General features: G+C 48.1%; 1 protein-coding gene across 2 annotated transcripts in view; it reads right to left on the bottom strand.

Moving 5' to 3' along the window:
* Nucleotides 1-13,491, bottom strand: part of DAB2IP (DAB2 interacting protein) — a 1,128,147-nt gene that overhangs the window by 1,012,126 nt on the left and 102,530 nt on the right. The window contains exon 1 of one of the 2 annotated variants that reach the window (XM_063935966.1): nucleotides 9,581-9,741. The exons of the other annotated variant lie outside the window; for it this stretch is intronic. Coding sequence (XP_063792036.1) covers nucleotides 9,581-9,620 — 40 coding nt within the window. The 5' untranslated portion in view covers nucleotides 9,621-9,741. Of the gene's footprint in view, nucleotides 1-9,580; nucleotides 9,742-13,491 lie in introns of those variants that run through there. 2 annotated transcript variants of the gene reach the window in all.

Below are 13,491 nucleotides of genomic sequence, written 5' to 3'. Positions count from 1 at the left end.
TAGGTTATAGCAGGAGCCAGGAGTACATATTATATTAAAATTAAACAGTGCACACTTTTGCTGCAGGAGTGCCACTGCCAGTGTGACTGACCAGTGACCTGACCACACTGACCACCAGTATAGTTAGTAGTATACTTATATTGTGATTGCCTGAAAAAGTTAAACACTCGTCGTGTGACTTCACTTGTGTGTTTTTTTTTTTTTTATTCTATAAAAATAAAACTCATTCTGCTGACAGACAGTGTCCAGCAGGTCCGTCATTATATAATATATAATATATACCTGTCCGGCTGCAGTAGTGATATATATATATTTTTTATATCATTTATCATCCAGTCGCAGCAGACACAGTACGGTAGTTCACGGCTGTGGCTACCTCTGTGTCTCTGCACTCGGCAGGCAGTCCGTCCATAATTGTAATACCACCTAACCGTGGATTTTTTTCATTCTTCTTTATACATACATAGTTACATAGACATCTTCTCTTTATCAACCAGTCTATATTAGCTGCAGACACAGTACAGTACGGTAGTTCACGGCTGTGGCTACCTCTGTGTCTGCACTCGGCAGGCAGTCCGTCCATAATTGTATACCACCTAACCGTGGTTTTTTTTCATTCTTCTTTATACATACATAGTTACATAGACATCTTCTCTTTATCAACCAGTCTATATTAGCTGCAGACACAGTACAGTACGGTAGTTCACGGCTGTGGCTACCTCTGTGTCTGCACTCGGCAGGCAGTCCGTCCATAATTGTATACCACCTAACCGTGGATTTTTTTCAGTCTTCTTTATACATACATAGTTACATAGACATCTTCTCTTTATCAACCAGTCTATATTAGCTGCAGACACAGTACAGTACGGTAGTTCACGGCTGTGGCTACCTCTGTGTCTGCACTCGGCAGGCAGTCCGTCCATAATTGTATACCACCTAACCGTGGTTTTTTTTCATTCTTCTTTATACATACATAGTTACATAGACATCTTCTCTTTATCAACCAGTCTATATTAGCTGCAGACACAGTACAGTACGGTAGTTCACGGCTGTGGCTACCTCTGTGTCTGCACTCGGCAGGCAGTCCGTCCATAATTGTATACCACCTAACCGTGGATTTTTTTCAGTCTTCTTTATACATACATAGTTACATAGACATCTTCTCTTTATCAACCAGTCTATATTAGCTGCAGACACAGTACAGTACGGTAGTTCACGGCTGTGGCTACCTCTGTGTCTGCACTCGGCAGGCAGTCCGTCCATAATTGTATACCACCTAACCGTGGTTTTTTTTCATTCTTCTTTATACATACATAGTTACATAGACATCTTCTCTTTATCAACCAGTCTATATTAGCTGCAGACACAGTACAGTACGGTAGTTCACGGCTGTGGCTACCTCTGTGTCTGCAGTCGGCAGGCAGTCCATAATTGTATACTAGTATCCATCTCCATTGTTTACCTGAGGTGCCTTTTAGTTGTGCCTATTAAAATATGGAGAACAAAAATGTTGAGGTTCCAAAATTAGGGAAAGATCAAGATCCACTTCCACCTCGTGCTGAAGCTGCTGCCACTAGTCATGGCCGAGACGATGAAATGCCAGCAACGTCGTCTGCCAAGGCCGATGCCCAATGTCATAGTACAGAGCATGTCAAATCCAAAACACCAAATATCAGAAAAAAAAGGACTCCAAAACCTAAAATAAAATTGTCGTCGGAGAAGCGTAAACTTGCCAATATGCCATTTACCACACGGAGTGGCAAGGAACGGCTGAGGCCCTGGCCTATGTTCATGGCTAGTGGTTCAGCTTCACATGAGGATGGAAGCACTCAGCCTCTCGCTAGAAAAATGAAAAGACTCAAGCTGGCAAAAGCAGCACAGCAAAGAACTGTGCATTCTTCGAAATCCCAAATCCACAAGGAGAGTCCAATTGTGTCGGTTGCGATGCCTGACCTTCCCAACACTGGACGTGAAGAGCATGCGCCTTCCACCATTTGCACGCCCCCTGCAAGTGCTGGAAGGAGCACCCGCAGTCCAGTTCCTGATAGTCAGATTGAAGATGTCAGTGTTGAAGTACACCAGGATGAGGAGGATATGGGTGTTGCTGGCGCTGGGGAGGAAATTGACCAGGAGGATTCTGATGGTGAGGTGGTTTGTTTAAGTCAGGCACCCGGGGAGACACCTGTTGTCCGTGGGAGGAATATGGCCGTTGACATGCCTGGTGAAAATACCAAAAAAATCAGCTCTTCGGTGTGGAGGTATTTCACCAGAAATGCGGACAACAGGTGTCAAGCCGTGTGTTCCCTTTGTCAAGCTGTAATAAGTAGGGGTAAGGACGTTAACCACCTCGGAACATCCTCCCTTATACGTCACCTGCAGCGCATTCATAATAAGTCAGTGACAAGTTCAAAAACTTTGGGTGACAGCGGAAGCAGTCCACTGACCAGTAAATCCCTTCCTCTTGTAACCAAGCTCACGCAAACCACCCCACCAACTCCCTCAGTGTCAATTTCCTCCTTCCCCAGGAATGCCAATAGTCCTGCAGGCCATGTCACTGGCAATTCTGACGAGTCCTCTCCTGCCTGGGATTCCTCCGATGCATCCTTGCGTGTAACGCCTACTGCTGCTGGCGCTGCTGTTGTTGCCGCTGGGAGTCGATGGTCATCCCAGAGGGGAAGTCGTAAGCCCACTTGTACTACTTCCAGTAAGCAATTGACTGTTCAACAGTCCTTTGTTCAACAGTCCTTTGCGAGGAAGATGAAATATCACAGCAGTCATCCTACTGCAAAGCGGATAACTGAGGCCTTGACAACTATGTTGGTGTTAGACGTGCGTCCGGTATCCGCCGTTAGTTCACAGGGAACTAGACAATTTATTGAGGCAGTGTGCCCCCGTTACCAAATACCATCTAGGTTCCACTTCTCTAGGCAGGCGATACCGAGAATGTACACGGACGTCAGAAAAAGACTCACCAGTGTCCTAAAAAATGCAGTTGTACCCAATGTCCACTTAACCACGGACATGTGGACAAGTGGAGCAGGGCAGGGTCAGGACTATATGACTGTGACAGCCCACTGGGTAGATGTATGGACTCCCGCCGCAAGAACAGCAGCGGCGGCACCAGTAGCAGCATCTCGCAAACGCCAACTCTTTCCTAGGCAGGCTACGCTTTGTATCACCGCTTTCCAGAATACGCACACAGCTGAAAACCTCTTACGGCAACTGAGGAAGATCATCGCGGAATGGCTTACCCCAATTGGACTCTCCTGTGGATTTGTGGCATCGGACAACGCCAGCAATATTGTGTGTGCATTAAATATGGGCAAATTCCAGCACGTCCCATGTTTTGCACATACCTTGAATTTGGTGGTGCAGAATTTTTTAAAAAACGACAGGGGCGTGCAAGAGATGCTGTCGGTGGCCAGAAGAATTGCGGGACACTTTCGGCGTACAGGCACCACGTACAGAAGACTGGAGCACCACCAAAAACTACTGAACCTGCCCTGCCATCATCTGAAGCAAGAAGTGGTAACGAGGTGGAATTCAACCCTCTATATGCTTCAGAGGTTGGAGGAGCAGCAAAAGGCCATTCAAGCCTATACAATTGAGCACGATATAGGAGGTGGAATGCACCTGTCTCAAGTGCAGTGGAGAATGATTTCAACGTTGTGCAAGGTTCTGATGCCCTTTGAACTTGCCACACGTGAAGTCAGTTCAGACACTGCCAGCCTGAGTCAGGTCATTCCCCTCATCAGGCTTTTGCAGAAGAAGCTGGAGGCATTGAAGAAGGAGCTAAAAGGGAGCGATTCCGCTAGGCATGTGGGACTTGTGGATGCAGCCCTTAATTCGCTTAACAAGGATTCACGGGTGGTCAATCTGTTGAAATCAGAGCACTACATTTTGGCCACCGTGCTCGATCCTAGATTTAAAGCCTACCTTGGATCTCTCTTTCCGGCAGACACAAGTCTGCTGGGGTTGAAAGACCTGCTGGTGACAAAATTGTCAAGTCAAGCGGAACGCGACCTGTCAACATCTCCTCCTTCACATTCTCCCGCAACTGGGGGTGCGAGGAAAAGGCTCAGAATTCCGAGCCCACCCGCTGGCGGTGATGCAGGGCAGTCTGGAGCGACTGCTGATGCTGACATCTGGTCCGGACTGAAGGACCTGACAACGATTACGGACATGTCGTCTACTGTCACTGCATATGATTCTCTCAACATTGATAGAATGGTGGAGGATTATATGAGTGACCGCATCCAAGTAGGCACGTCACACAGTCCGTACTTATACTGGCAGGAAAAAGAGGCAATTTGGAGGCCCTTGCACAAACTGGCTTTATTCTACCTAAGTTGCCCTCCCACAAGTGTGTACTCCGAAAGAGTGTTTAGTGCCGCCGCTCACCTTGTCAGCAATCGGCGTACGAGGTTACATCCAGAAAATGTGGAGAAGATGATGTTCATTAAAATGAATTATAATCAATTCCTCCGCGGAGACATTGACCAGCAGCAATTGCCTCCACAAAGTACACAGGGAGCTGAGATGGTGGATTCCAGTGGGGACAAATTGATAATCTGTGAGGAGGGGGATGTACACGGTGATATATCGGAGGGTGAAGATGAGGTGGACATCTTGCCTCTGTAGAGCCAGTTTGTGCAAGGAGAGATTAATTGCTTCTTTTTTGGGGGGGGTCCAAACCAACCCGTCATATCAGTCACAGTCGTGTGGCAGACCCTGTCACTGAAATGATGGGTTGGTTAAAGTGTGCATGTCCTGTTTTGTTTATACAACATAAGGGTGGGTGGGAGGGCCCAAGGACAATTCCATCTTGCACCTCTTTTTTCTTTTCTTTTTCTTTGCATCATGTGCTGATTGGGGAGGGTTTTTTGGAAGGGACATCCTGCGTGACACTGCAGTGCCACTCCTAGATGGGCCCGGTGTTTGTGTCGGCCACTAGGGTCGCTAATCTTACTCACACAGTCAGCTACCTCATTGCGCCTCTTTTTTTCTTTGCGTCATGTGCTGTTTGGGGAGGGTTTTTTGGAAGGGACATCCTGCGTGACACTGCAGTGCCACTCCTAGATGGGCCCGGTGTTTGTGTCGGCCACTAGGGTCGCTAATCTTACTCACACAGCTACCTCATTGCGCCTCTTTTTTTCTTTGCGTCATGTGCTGTTTGGGGAGGGTTTTTTGGAAGGGACATCCTGCGTGACACTGCAGTGCCACTCCTAGATGGGCCCGGTGTTTGTGTCGGCCACTAGGGTCGCTAATCTTACTCACACAGCTACCTCATTGCGCCTCTTTTTTTCTTTGCGTCATGTGCTGTTTGGGGAGGGTTTTTTGGAAGGGCCATCCTGCGTGACACTGCAGTGCCACTCCTAGATGGGCCCGGTGTTTGTGTCGGCCACTAGGGTCGCTAATCTTACTCACACAGCTACCTCATTGCGCCTCTTTTTTTCTTTGCGTCATGTGCTGTTTGGGGAGGGTTTTTTGGAAGGGACATCCTGCGTGACACTGCAGTGCCACTCCTAGATGGGCCCGGTGTTTGTGTCGGCCACTAGGGTCGCTTATCTTACTCACACAGCGACCTCGGTGCAAATTTTAGGACTAAAAATAATATTGTGAGGTGTGAGGTATTCAGAATAGACTGAAAATGAGTGTAAATTATGGTTTTTGAGGTTAATAATACTTTGGGATCAAAATGACCCCCAAATTCTATGATTTAAGCTGTTTTTTAGTGTTTTTTGAAAAAAACACCCGAATCCAAAACACACCCGAATCCGACAAAAAAAATTCGGTGAGGTTTTGCCAAAACGCGTTCGAACCCAAAACACGGCCGCGGAACCGAACCCAAAACCAAAACACAAAACCCGAAAAATTTCAGGCGCTCATCTCTAATGTAAAATACAGCTATACTGATGCAGATTCTCAGTGGTGTCTCATATAACCCTTATCGCTACATGGCGCGCCCAATAGCAGTGCAGTGTCCTGCTCAGCCGGTTCCAAACAGGCAGACTCTGTACAAGTTGATATATCAGACGTCGCCTTCCTATAGAACACAGTGTGAACACTGCACGTGTATATATTTTATATATCTTCCCTTTGTCAAATGTCAGCGTTATTGTCTCTTGTTACATTGCCGCCGTAATAGTGCACTGAACATAACGCCCTACAGAAGAAGACCCTGCATGTGGCACGCGGCGGGTTAAGCCTCCTCTGGGGTCATTAGTTGCCCCCTGCTTGGTACATAACCCGCCAGGAAGCAGATACTTCTATCCATCTAGCAAGTCATCTTCCAGGTTAATCCGCGGAACGTTTTTCTGCCACAGTCTTCAGGTTAAGAAAGCAGAGCGGACGTCTCACACGCTCATAATCAGGATTATTACTACAGGGGGAAAACATAATTACTCCCATTCTAACTTCATTAGCAGAATCAGTCCCCGCTACAAGGGTCTTGTACCATCACCAAAATCAGTGAGAGTGGCGATGTAAATGTACTTCTTCACATTCCGATGCATAACCTAGTCCTGAGGCTGCTCCTCCATCCCCCTACCTCATGCCTTGTACATCTCTGCTTTGCTTACATACTGCCATCAGGATACCTCCTGCTTGCTTGCACCTCATGTCATCTACCTGTCGCCCCTCCCCACTAGATTGTTAGCTCTTCAGAGCAGGGCCCTCTTTCCTCTTGTTATCTATTAAGCCCTCTTCTCCTCACATTGCACTCGCAGCTCTCTCCTACTCAGCGACCATCTTTACCCGCTTTTTCTCCTGCTGGTAACGGCTCATCTCTATCTATGGCCGCCAGCCCCTAGTAGTACGATGATTACTCCCTCACTACTTACATCTAAGCTGTATTATGTGTGGGAATTGTGGTGCTCTGTGTTACCTGTACTCTATTTCTGTTATTTATATACTGTAATGTAAGTTTTGTCTCCCTGTACCGTCCTTTGTACGGCGCTGCAAAACACTTGTGGCGCCCTATAAATAAAATGTAATAATAATAATAATAATAGTAATAACATTCTGGGCTTGGCCTCCAGGCAATCATTTTAATCACTGGTAAAGTGGTCATGTATTAGCCGTAAGTATTATACATACATTGGGGCTCATTCTGAGCTAAAAAAAAAAAAAAGAGCAAGTAGCTATGCACCTGGGTAACAGCATGCTTAGCTGCAGGTGGGGTAGATGTAACATGTGCAGAGGGATATAGATTTGGGAGGGGAGTCCCCACATGCAAATCTTAACTGCAGTATAAGATGCCCGGCATGTGTGGGCTACATGCAGAAGCAGCCAGTATTTACCCTGCATGCAAACATAATACAGATGGAGCCTCGTTCATCTAGGCTTCTCTGCTGCGCCATGGTGCACCAAGGTTTATTAGCATAAGCCTTTCATCTATTGTTCTCAGCTGCAATACAATACAGAGAGAACAATACAGCAGGGGATTAAGTCATTACAGCACTGGCTCAATTACTCCTATTAAAGGGATAGATGAGCAGGGCTCCATCTGTACATGTATTCCCCCCCCCCCCCTTGTGTTGCAGCCGGGTTTGTCCAGGTGCAACGTTACTACTTTTAATAATTTTTTTTACTTTACTCACTACTTTACTTTTTTTAAAAAAATCTTTGCTCTGAACGCAGAGTTGCGTGTAAGATAGCTTCGCGGAGAGACCTGTGAGCTTTCGCGAATATGCCCCATATATAAGCGACAGCAGCCGAATCATGTACGTGCGCACCTCAGTCACAATAATGGGTGTTACTGGGCGGCAGCTGTGCCTACAGGTTGCGGGCTGCGCTGCGTTCGGCATACACAGAGATCCGTATGATTTCGGACAGCTCTCTGCATCAAGTGTAGGGGTGGCGCAAAAGTGCGCTGATAGAAATGGCGGGCTGCTTTCACAAGCGGATGGAGTGGGGGGGGGGGGTGCGGCCAGACAGATGTGTACAGCTCTGCAATCGGAGTGCAGGCGATTTCCACTGCGTATTCACAGATATACCATAGGATACAAATCACATAACAAATCTTGCAAAATAAGAATTACTGATCCAAGAGCTTGCAATCAATACGTCATAGCATAATATTTACATCTCTTACGGGTATAAATCACATGTCCTGATGTCGCTCACACTTAGACATAATTTACATCCCGTATCGCTGATTATCGTGCGGATCTGGAATATTTTATCGCTGCTATTTATGAAGCCGGGGGTTCACCAAGCAGCGATTACACCCCCTTTACCGGCAACAGTCCCGGCAGTGAGACAGACCCAGAGGCACTCCGCAGTGCCCATAGCAGGCAATGGTGACACATAAACGGCGACAGTAGAGGGAGGGACCGATGATAGATCCTTTCTCTGTGCCGAAAACCAATAAAAACTCACGGGGGTTATAACTGTATCTCTCTCTCATTTTATCCCCCCCCCCGTTACTGTCTCTCTCTCTCTATCTCTCTCTGTCTTCCACCCCCACCCCCCTCTCTCTATAACTGTCACTCACTTTCTCTCTCTCTGGGGGTAATTCAGATCTGATCGCAGCAGCAAATTTGTTAGCAGTTGGACAAAACCATGGGGGTCATTCCGAGTTGTTCGCTCGGTAAATTTTTTCGCATCGCAGCTATTTTCCGCTTAGTGCGCATGCGCAATGTCCGCAGTGCGACTGCGCCAAGTAAATTTGCTATGCAGTTAGGTTTTTTACTCACGGTTTTTTCTTCGTTCTGGTGATCGTAATGTGATTGACAGGAAGTGGGTGTTTCTGGGCGGAAACTGGCCGTTTTATGGGTGTGTGTGAAAAAAACGCTACCGTTTCTGGGAAAAACGCGGGAGTGGCTGGAGAAACGGAGGAGTGTCTGGGCGAACGCTGGGTGTGTTTGTGACGTCAAACCAGGAACGACAAGCAGTGAACTGATCGCAGATGCCGAGTAAGTCTCGAGTTACTCAGAAACTGCTAAGAGGTGTCTTTTCGCTATATTGCGAATCTTTCGTTCGCAATTTTACGAAGCTAAGATTCACTCCCAGTAGGCGGCGGCTTAGCATGTGTAAAGCTGCTAAAAGCAGCTTGCGAGCGAACAACTCGGAATGACCCCCTATGTGCACTGCAGGTGGGGCAGATGTAACATGTGCAGAGAGACTTAGATTTGGGTGGATTATTTTGTTTCTGTGCAGGGTAAATACTGGCTGCTTTATTTGTACACTGCAATTTAGATTTCAGTTTTGAACACACCCCACCCCCAAATCTCACTCTCTCTGCACATGTTACATCTGCCCCACCTGCAGTGCACATGGTTTTTTCCCAACTGCTAACAAATTTGCTGCTGCTATCAACTCTGAATTACCCCCTCTGTCTCCCCCTCCTCTCTGTAACTATTTCTCCCTCTCCATATCTCTCTCTCTCTCTGTCTCTCTCCCACCCCCTCTCTCTGTAACTGTCACTCACCTTCTCTGTCTCCCCCCCCCCGTAACTATCCCTCTCCATATCTCTCTCTCTGTCTCCCCCCCCCCCCCCCCCCCCTCTCTCTCTCTGTAACTCTCTTACTCACTCTCTGTCTCTCTCTCACACCCCATCTTGCAGTCTGTCTCTTACCATTGATGTTTTCTGGCTCATACAGATATTGGTCCTCCATGACTGTGTACAGGAGCGTGCAGCCGGACAGTCACTGAGCGGCAGAGGCATACGATGAGGAGGTCTCTCAGGATTCCCCACATGTGTTAGTCGGAGCTTCTTGCAGACGCTGTTCCCTCATTTGCAGATGACTGGCTGTATAACAGGGCCCGCTTCCCCAGATGAGAAGTTCCGGGCGGCAATGTGTTCTCTCATTATTCCCACTGCACATTCCTGGTGGACTCCAGCGTTAGAGAGTGGGGACACATTTACACAGACGAGGATGAGGGTGATCCCGGGGGACCAGGGGGCACGGCCATGTTATACAAGACGTAGCTTTTACCTTGTTTTCCCGTCCGGTTCTCAGCAGGGTTACATAGGCAGATTATAGGCTTCCTGCGTTGCTGGTCTTAATGTCAGATATACCTGGTACTTACTAACAGTGCTCTGCCCGTCTCTGTGTTCTCTTATACAGAGGTCTATACACCAATAGAGGGGGTTATACTGCCCATAGTTACCCAGTGACATGCTATGCAAACTGTAGCAGCAGAAATATCTGACATGTGCAATGTTCTGCTGCTCCCCAGAGAGGGCAGTAACTGATCATCTGCAGAATACAGCTCTGGATATCCGTCAGGAGGTAGATGGCACAGAGCAATGTTCTGCAGATCACTAGTGAGGTCAGTAATGTAATAATCTGCAGAATATATCACTATGTACCTGTCAGGGGGTAGAAGGGACAGAGCAATGTTCTGCAGATCACTAGTGAGGTCAGTAATGTAATAATCTGCAGAATATATCACTATGTACCTGTCAGGGGGTAGAAGGGACAGAGGAATGCTCTGCAGATCACTAGAGAGGTAAGTAATGTAATAATCTGCAGAATATATCACTATGTACCTATCAGTGGGAAGATGGGGCAGAGCAATGTTCTGCACGTCTCTACAGAGGTCAGTAATGTAATAATCTGCAGAATACATCACTATGTATCTGTCAGGGGGTAGATGGGACAGAGCAATGTTCTGCAGATCACTAGAGAGGTCAGTAATGTAATAATCTGCAGAATACATCACTATGTATCTGTCAGGGGGTAGATGGGACAGAGCAATGTTCTGCAGATCAGTAGTGAGGTCAGTAATGTAATAATCTGCAGAATATATCATTCTGTACCTGTCAGGGGGTAGATGGGACAGAGCAAAGGTTAGGCGCTAGGGGTGTGGTTAACCCTAGCCACCGCCCTCCGAGGGTTAGGGTAAGGAATAAGGGGGGGTAGAAATACTTACCCCCTCCGAAGTCAGAATACTCCCAGTCACATAGGGAGTAATTCAGACCTGATCGTAGCAGCAAATTTTTTAGCAGTTGGGCAAAACCATGTGCACTGCAGGTGGGGCATATGTAACATGTGCAGAGAGAGTTAGATTTGGGTGGGTTATTTTGTTTCTGTGCAGGGTAAATACTGGCTGCTTTATTTTTACACTGCAATTTAGATTTCAGTTTGAACACACCCCACCCAAATCTAACTCTCTCTGCACATGTTACATCTGCCCCACCTGCAGTGCACATGGTTTTGCCCAACTGCTAACAAAATTCCTGCTGCGATCAACTCTGAATTAGGCCCATAGTACCATCGCCTCATCTCTCTCTTCCCATGGGCTGATCTTGTGGCTGCGATGGAGAAGAGTCATGAAGTCAAGCTCGGGAACACACTGGAGCCATGCTGGGCTGACATGCAGTTTCGTAACGACATATCGCCTACATCGCTCAGTGTGTACGCATGATTGCACGCTCCTGCTAATCGCTAGCGACTGTCGCTGGTCATCCGCGCTACACGTCCATCCTAGCAATATCGCTAGCGTCCTTGTTTATGCTAAATGAAGGTCGAAACATGATCGTTCCGTCCTTCATTAACATCGCTGCAGCGTGTAAGGGCAATCCCCGCTGGCGGCCATTCAGTCCGATGTTGGAACGCATTGCCATCGTCCCAGTGTGTAGCCCCCTTACGGTGATGTAGTTAATCATGTATCCGCACTCAATCGTTCTTCACAGGAAAACATCTCTTGTGAAAAATCTGCCCCTACGCCCGCGACCAAAGCAGCAAGCCACTAAATTAACATCTCACAATTATGTGGACTTTTACGATCGCAGGGAATCACAATACTAAATGGATATATAAAATACCTACTTATGGGGGTCATTCCGAGTTGTTCGCTCGCAAGCTGCTTTTAGCAGCTTTGCACACGCTAAGCCGCCGCCTACTGGGAGTGAATCTTAGCTTATCAAAATTGCGAACGAAAGATTCGCAATATTGCGATAAGACATCTCTGTGCAGTTTCTGAGTAGCTCCAGACTTACTCGGCATCTGCGATCAGTTCAGTGCTTGTCGTTCCAGGTTTGACGTCATAAACACACCCAGCGTTCGCCCAGACACTCCTCCGTTTCTCCAGCCACTCCCGCGTTTTTCCCAGAAAAGGTAGCGTTTTTTCGCACACACCCATAAAACGGCCAGTTTCCGCCCAGAAACACCCACTTCCTGTCAATCACATTACGATCACCAGAACGAAGAAAAAACCTTGTAATGCCGTGAGTAAAATACCTAACTGCATAGCAAATTTACTTGGCGCAGTCGCACTGCGGACATTGCGCATGCGCATTCACGACTAATCGCTCCGTTGCGGAAAAAAAATAACGAGCGAACAACTCGGAATGACCACCAAAGAACAGCCAGGAAAGTCTCCGTCGTAAACAGAAGTTACAGGTTTCCTTGCCGGCTGGTGGCGAAATATCACCAACAATGCCTCATATTTCTACATGTTAACTGGAGTGTAATAAGAAAGTGTTCATTAGCATTTTTTACCCAAAATACCTACTGGCACAGAAAGCGAGCCGAGTGCAGTAACGATTCTGCAATTAGCAGTTGAAGGCACTCCAGCCGCAACATTTCTCTCTGCTCAATTGAAGCCTGATGTGAAGGAATTGCCTACATAAGATGTAAGTTTATGCTGTCCCTCTGTGCGGGACACGAGGAGGCGTAATGATGGCGTAGGGATGCCGCTGAATCCGGGGAGCCAGTTTGTCGCAGCGCAGCGATCGGGTCGGAACTGCACATGTGCCGGTGCCGCAGTGTGCCGGCGCATGGCAGCCCTCATTACCTAGCGATCGCCTCTGAGACAGAGGCGATCGCTGGGCAGGAGGGGGCTGGACGGCGGCGTTAAGCCGCCGTTTAGGGGGAGCGGTCCGGCCAACGCAGGCGTGACCGAACCGTTGGGGGGGGGGGGGCCGCGGCGGCTGTGTGACGTCTCACGCAGCCGCTGCGACCAGCGGCAGCGACAATTAACTCCCGGCCAGCTGCAGGGGCTGCGCTGGCCGGGAGTTACTCCTCAAATACAAAGGCATCGCCGCTGTGCGATGCTTTTGTATTTGTGCGGGGGGGGGGGGGGGGGGGGGGGCACTGACATGCGGTGCGGGATATCCCTGTGCTGGGCGTCCCCCCTGCATGTCAGGGAAGATAATCGTAGCTGTGCTAAATTTAGCACAGCTACAATAAACTCTGAATGACCCCCTAAAGGCATGATTCAGATGTGGGGCCGGAGGTAACGACGGGTGCGTTGCTTTAAAAATACGTCCGAGTTGGCCAGGAACCTCCACCTCCGGCCAACCCGGACGCCATACATCCAGCCCATGGACGGAGTTGCTATCACTGCTGCCTCTTCCTTGGAATAGATCCTAGGCCTCTTCCCTCCCCCTAAACGGCGGCCACCCTCCTCTGTTTTGGGAAACCCCTCCCCGCCCCACAAACATCAGTGATTGACAGTCTGCTGCCATCCTGCTTCCGACGACACAGGACCCGCTTACGCATGCACAGAACATAAAGTACCGATAATCTGTACTTTGAA

The sequence above is a fragment of the Pseudophryne corroboree genome, chromosome 8 (genome assembly GCF_028390025.1).
Source record: "Pseudophryne corroboree isolate aPseCor3 chromosome 8, aPseCor3.hap2, whole genome shotgun sequence".
Lineage (NCBI taxonomy): Eukaryota > Metazoa > Chordata > Amphibia > Anura > Myobatrachidae > Pseudophryne > Pseudophryne corroboree.
Note: the sequence above shows the minus strand (reverse complement) of the source record. Positions and strands in the feature narration are given on the sequence as shown.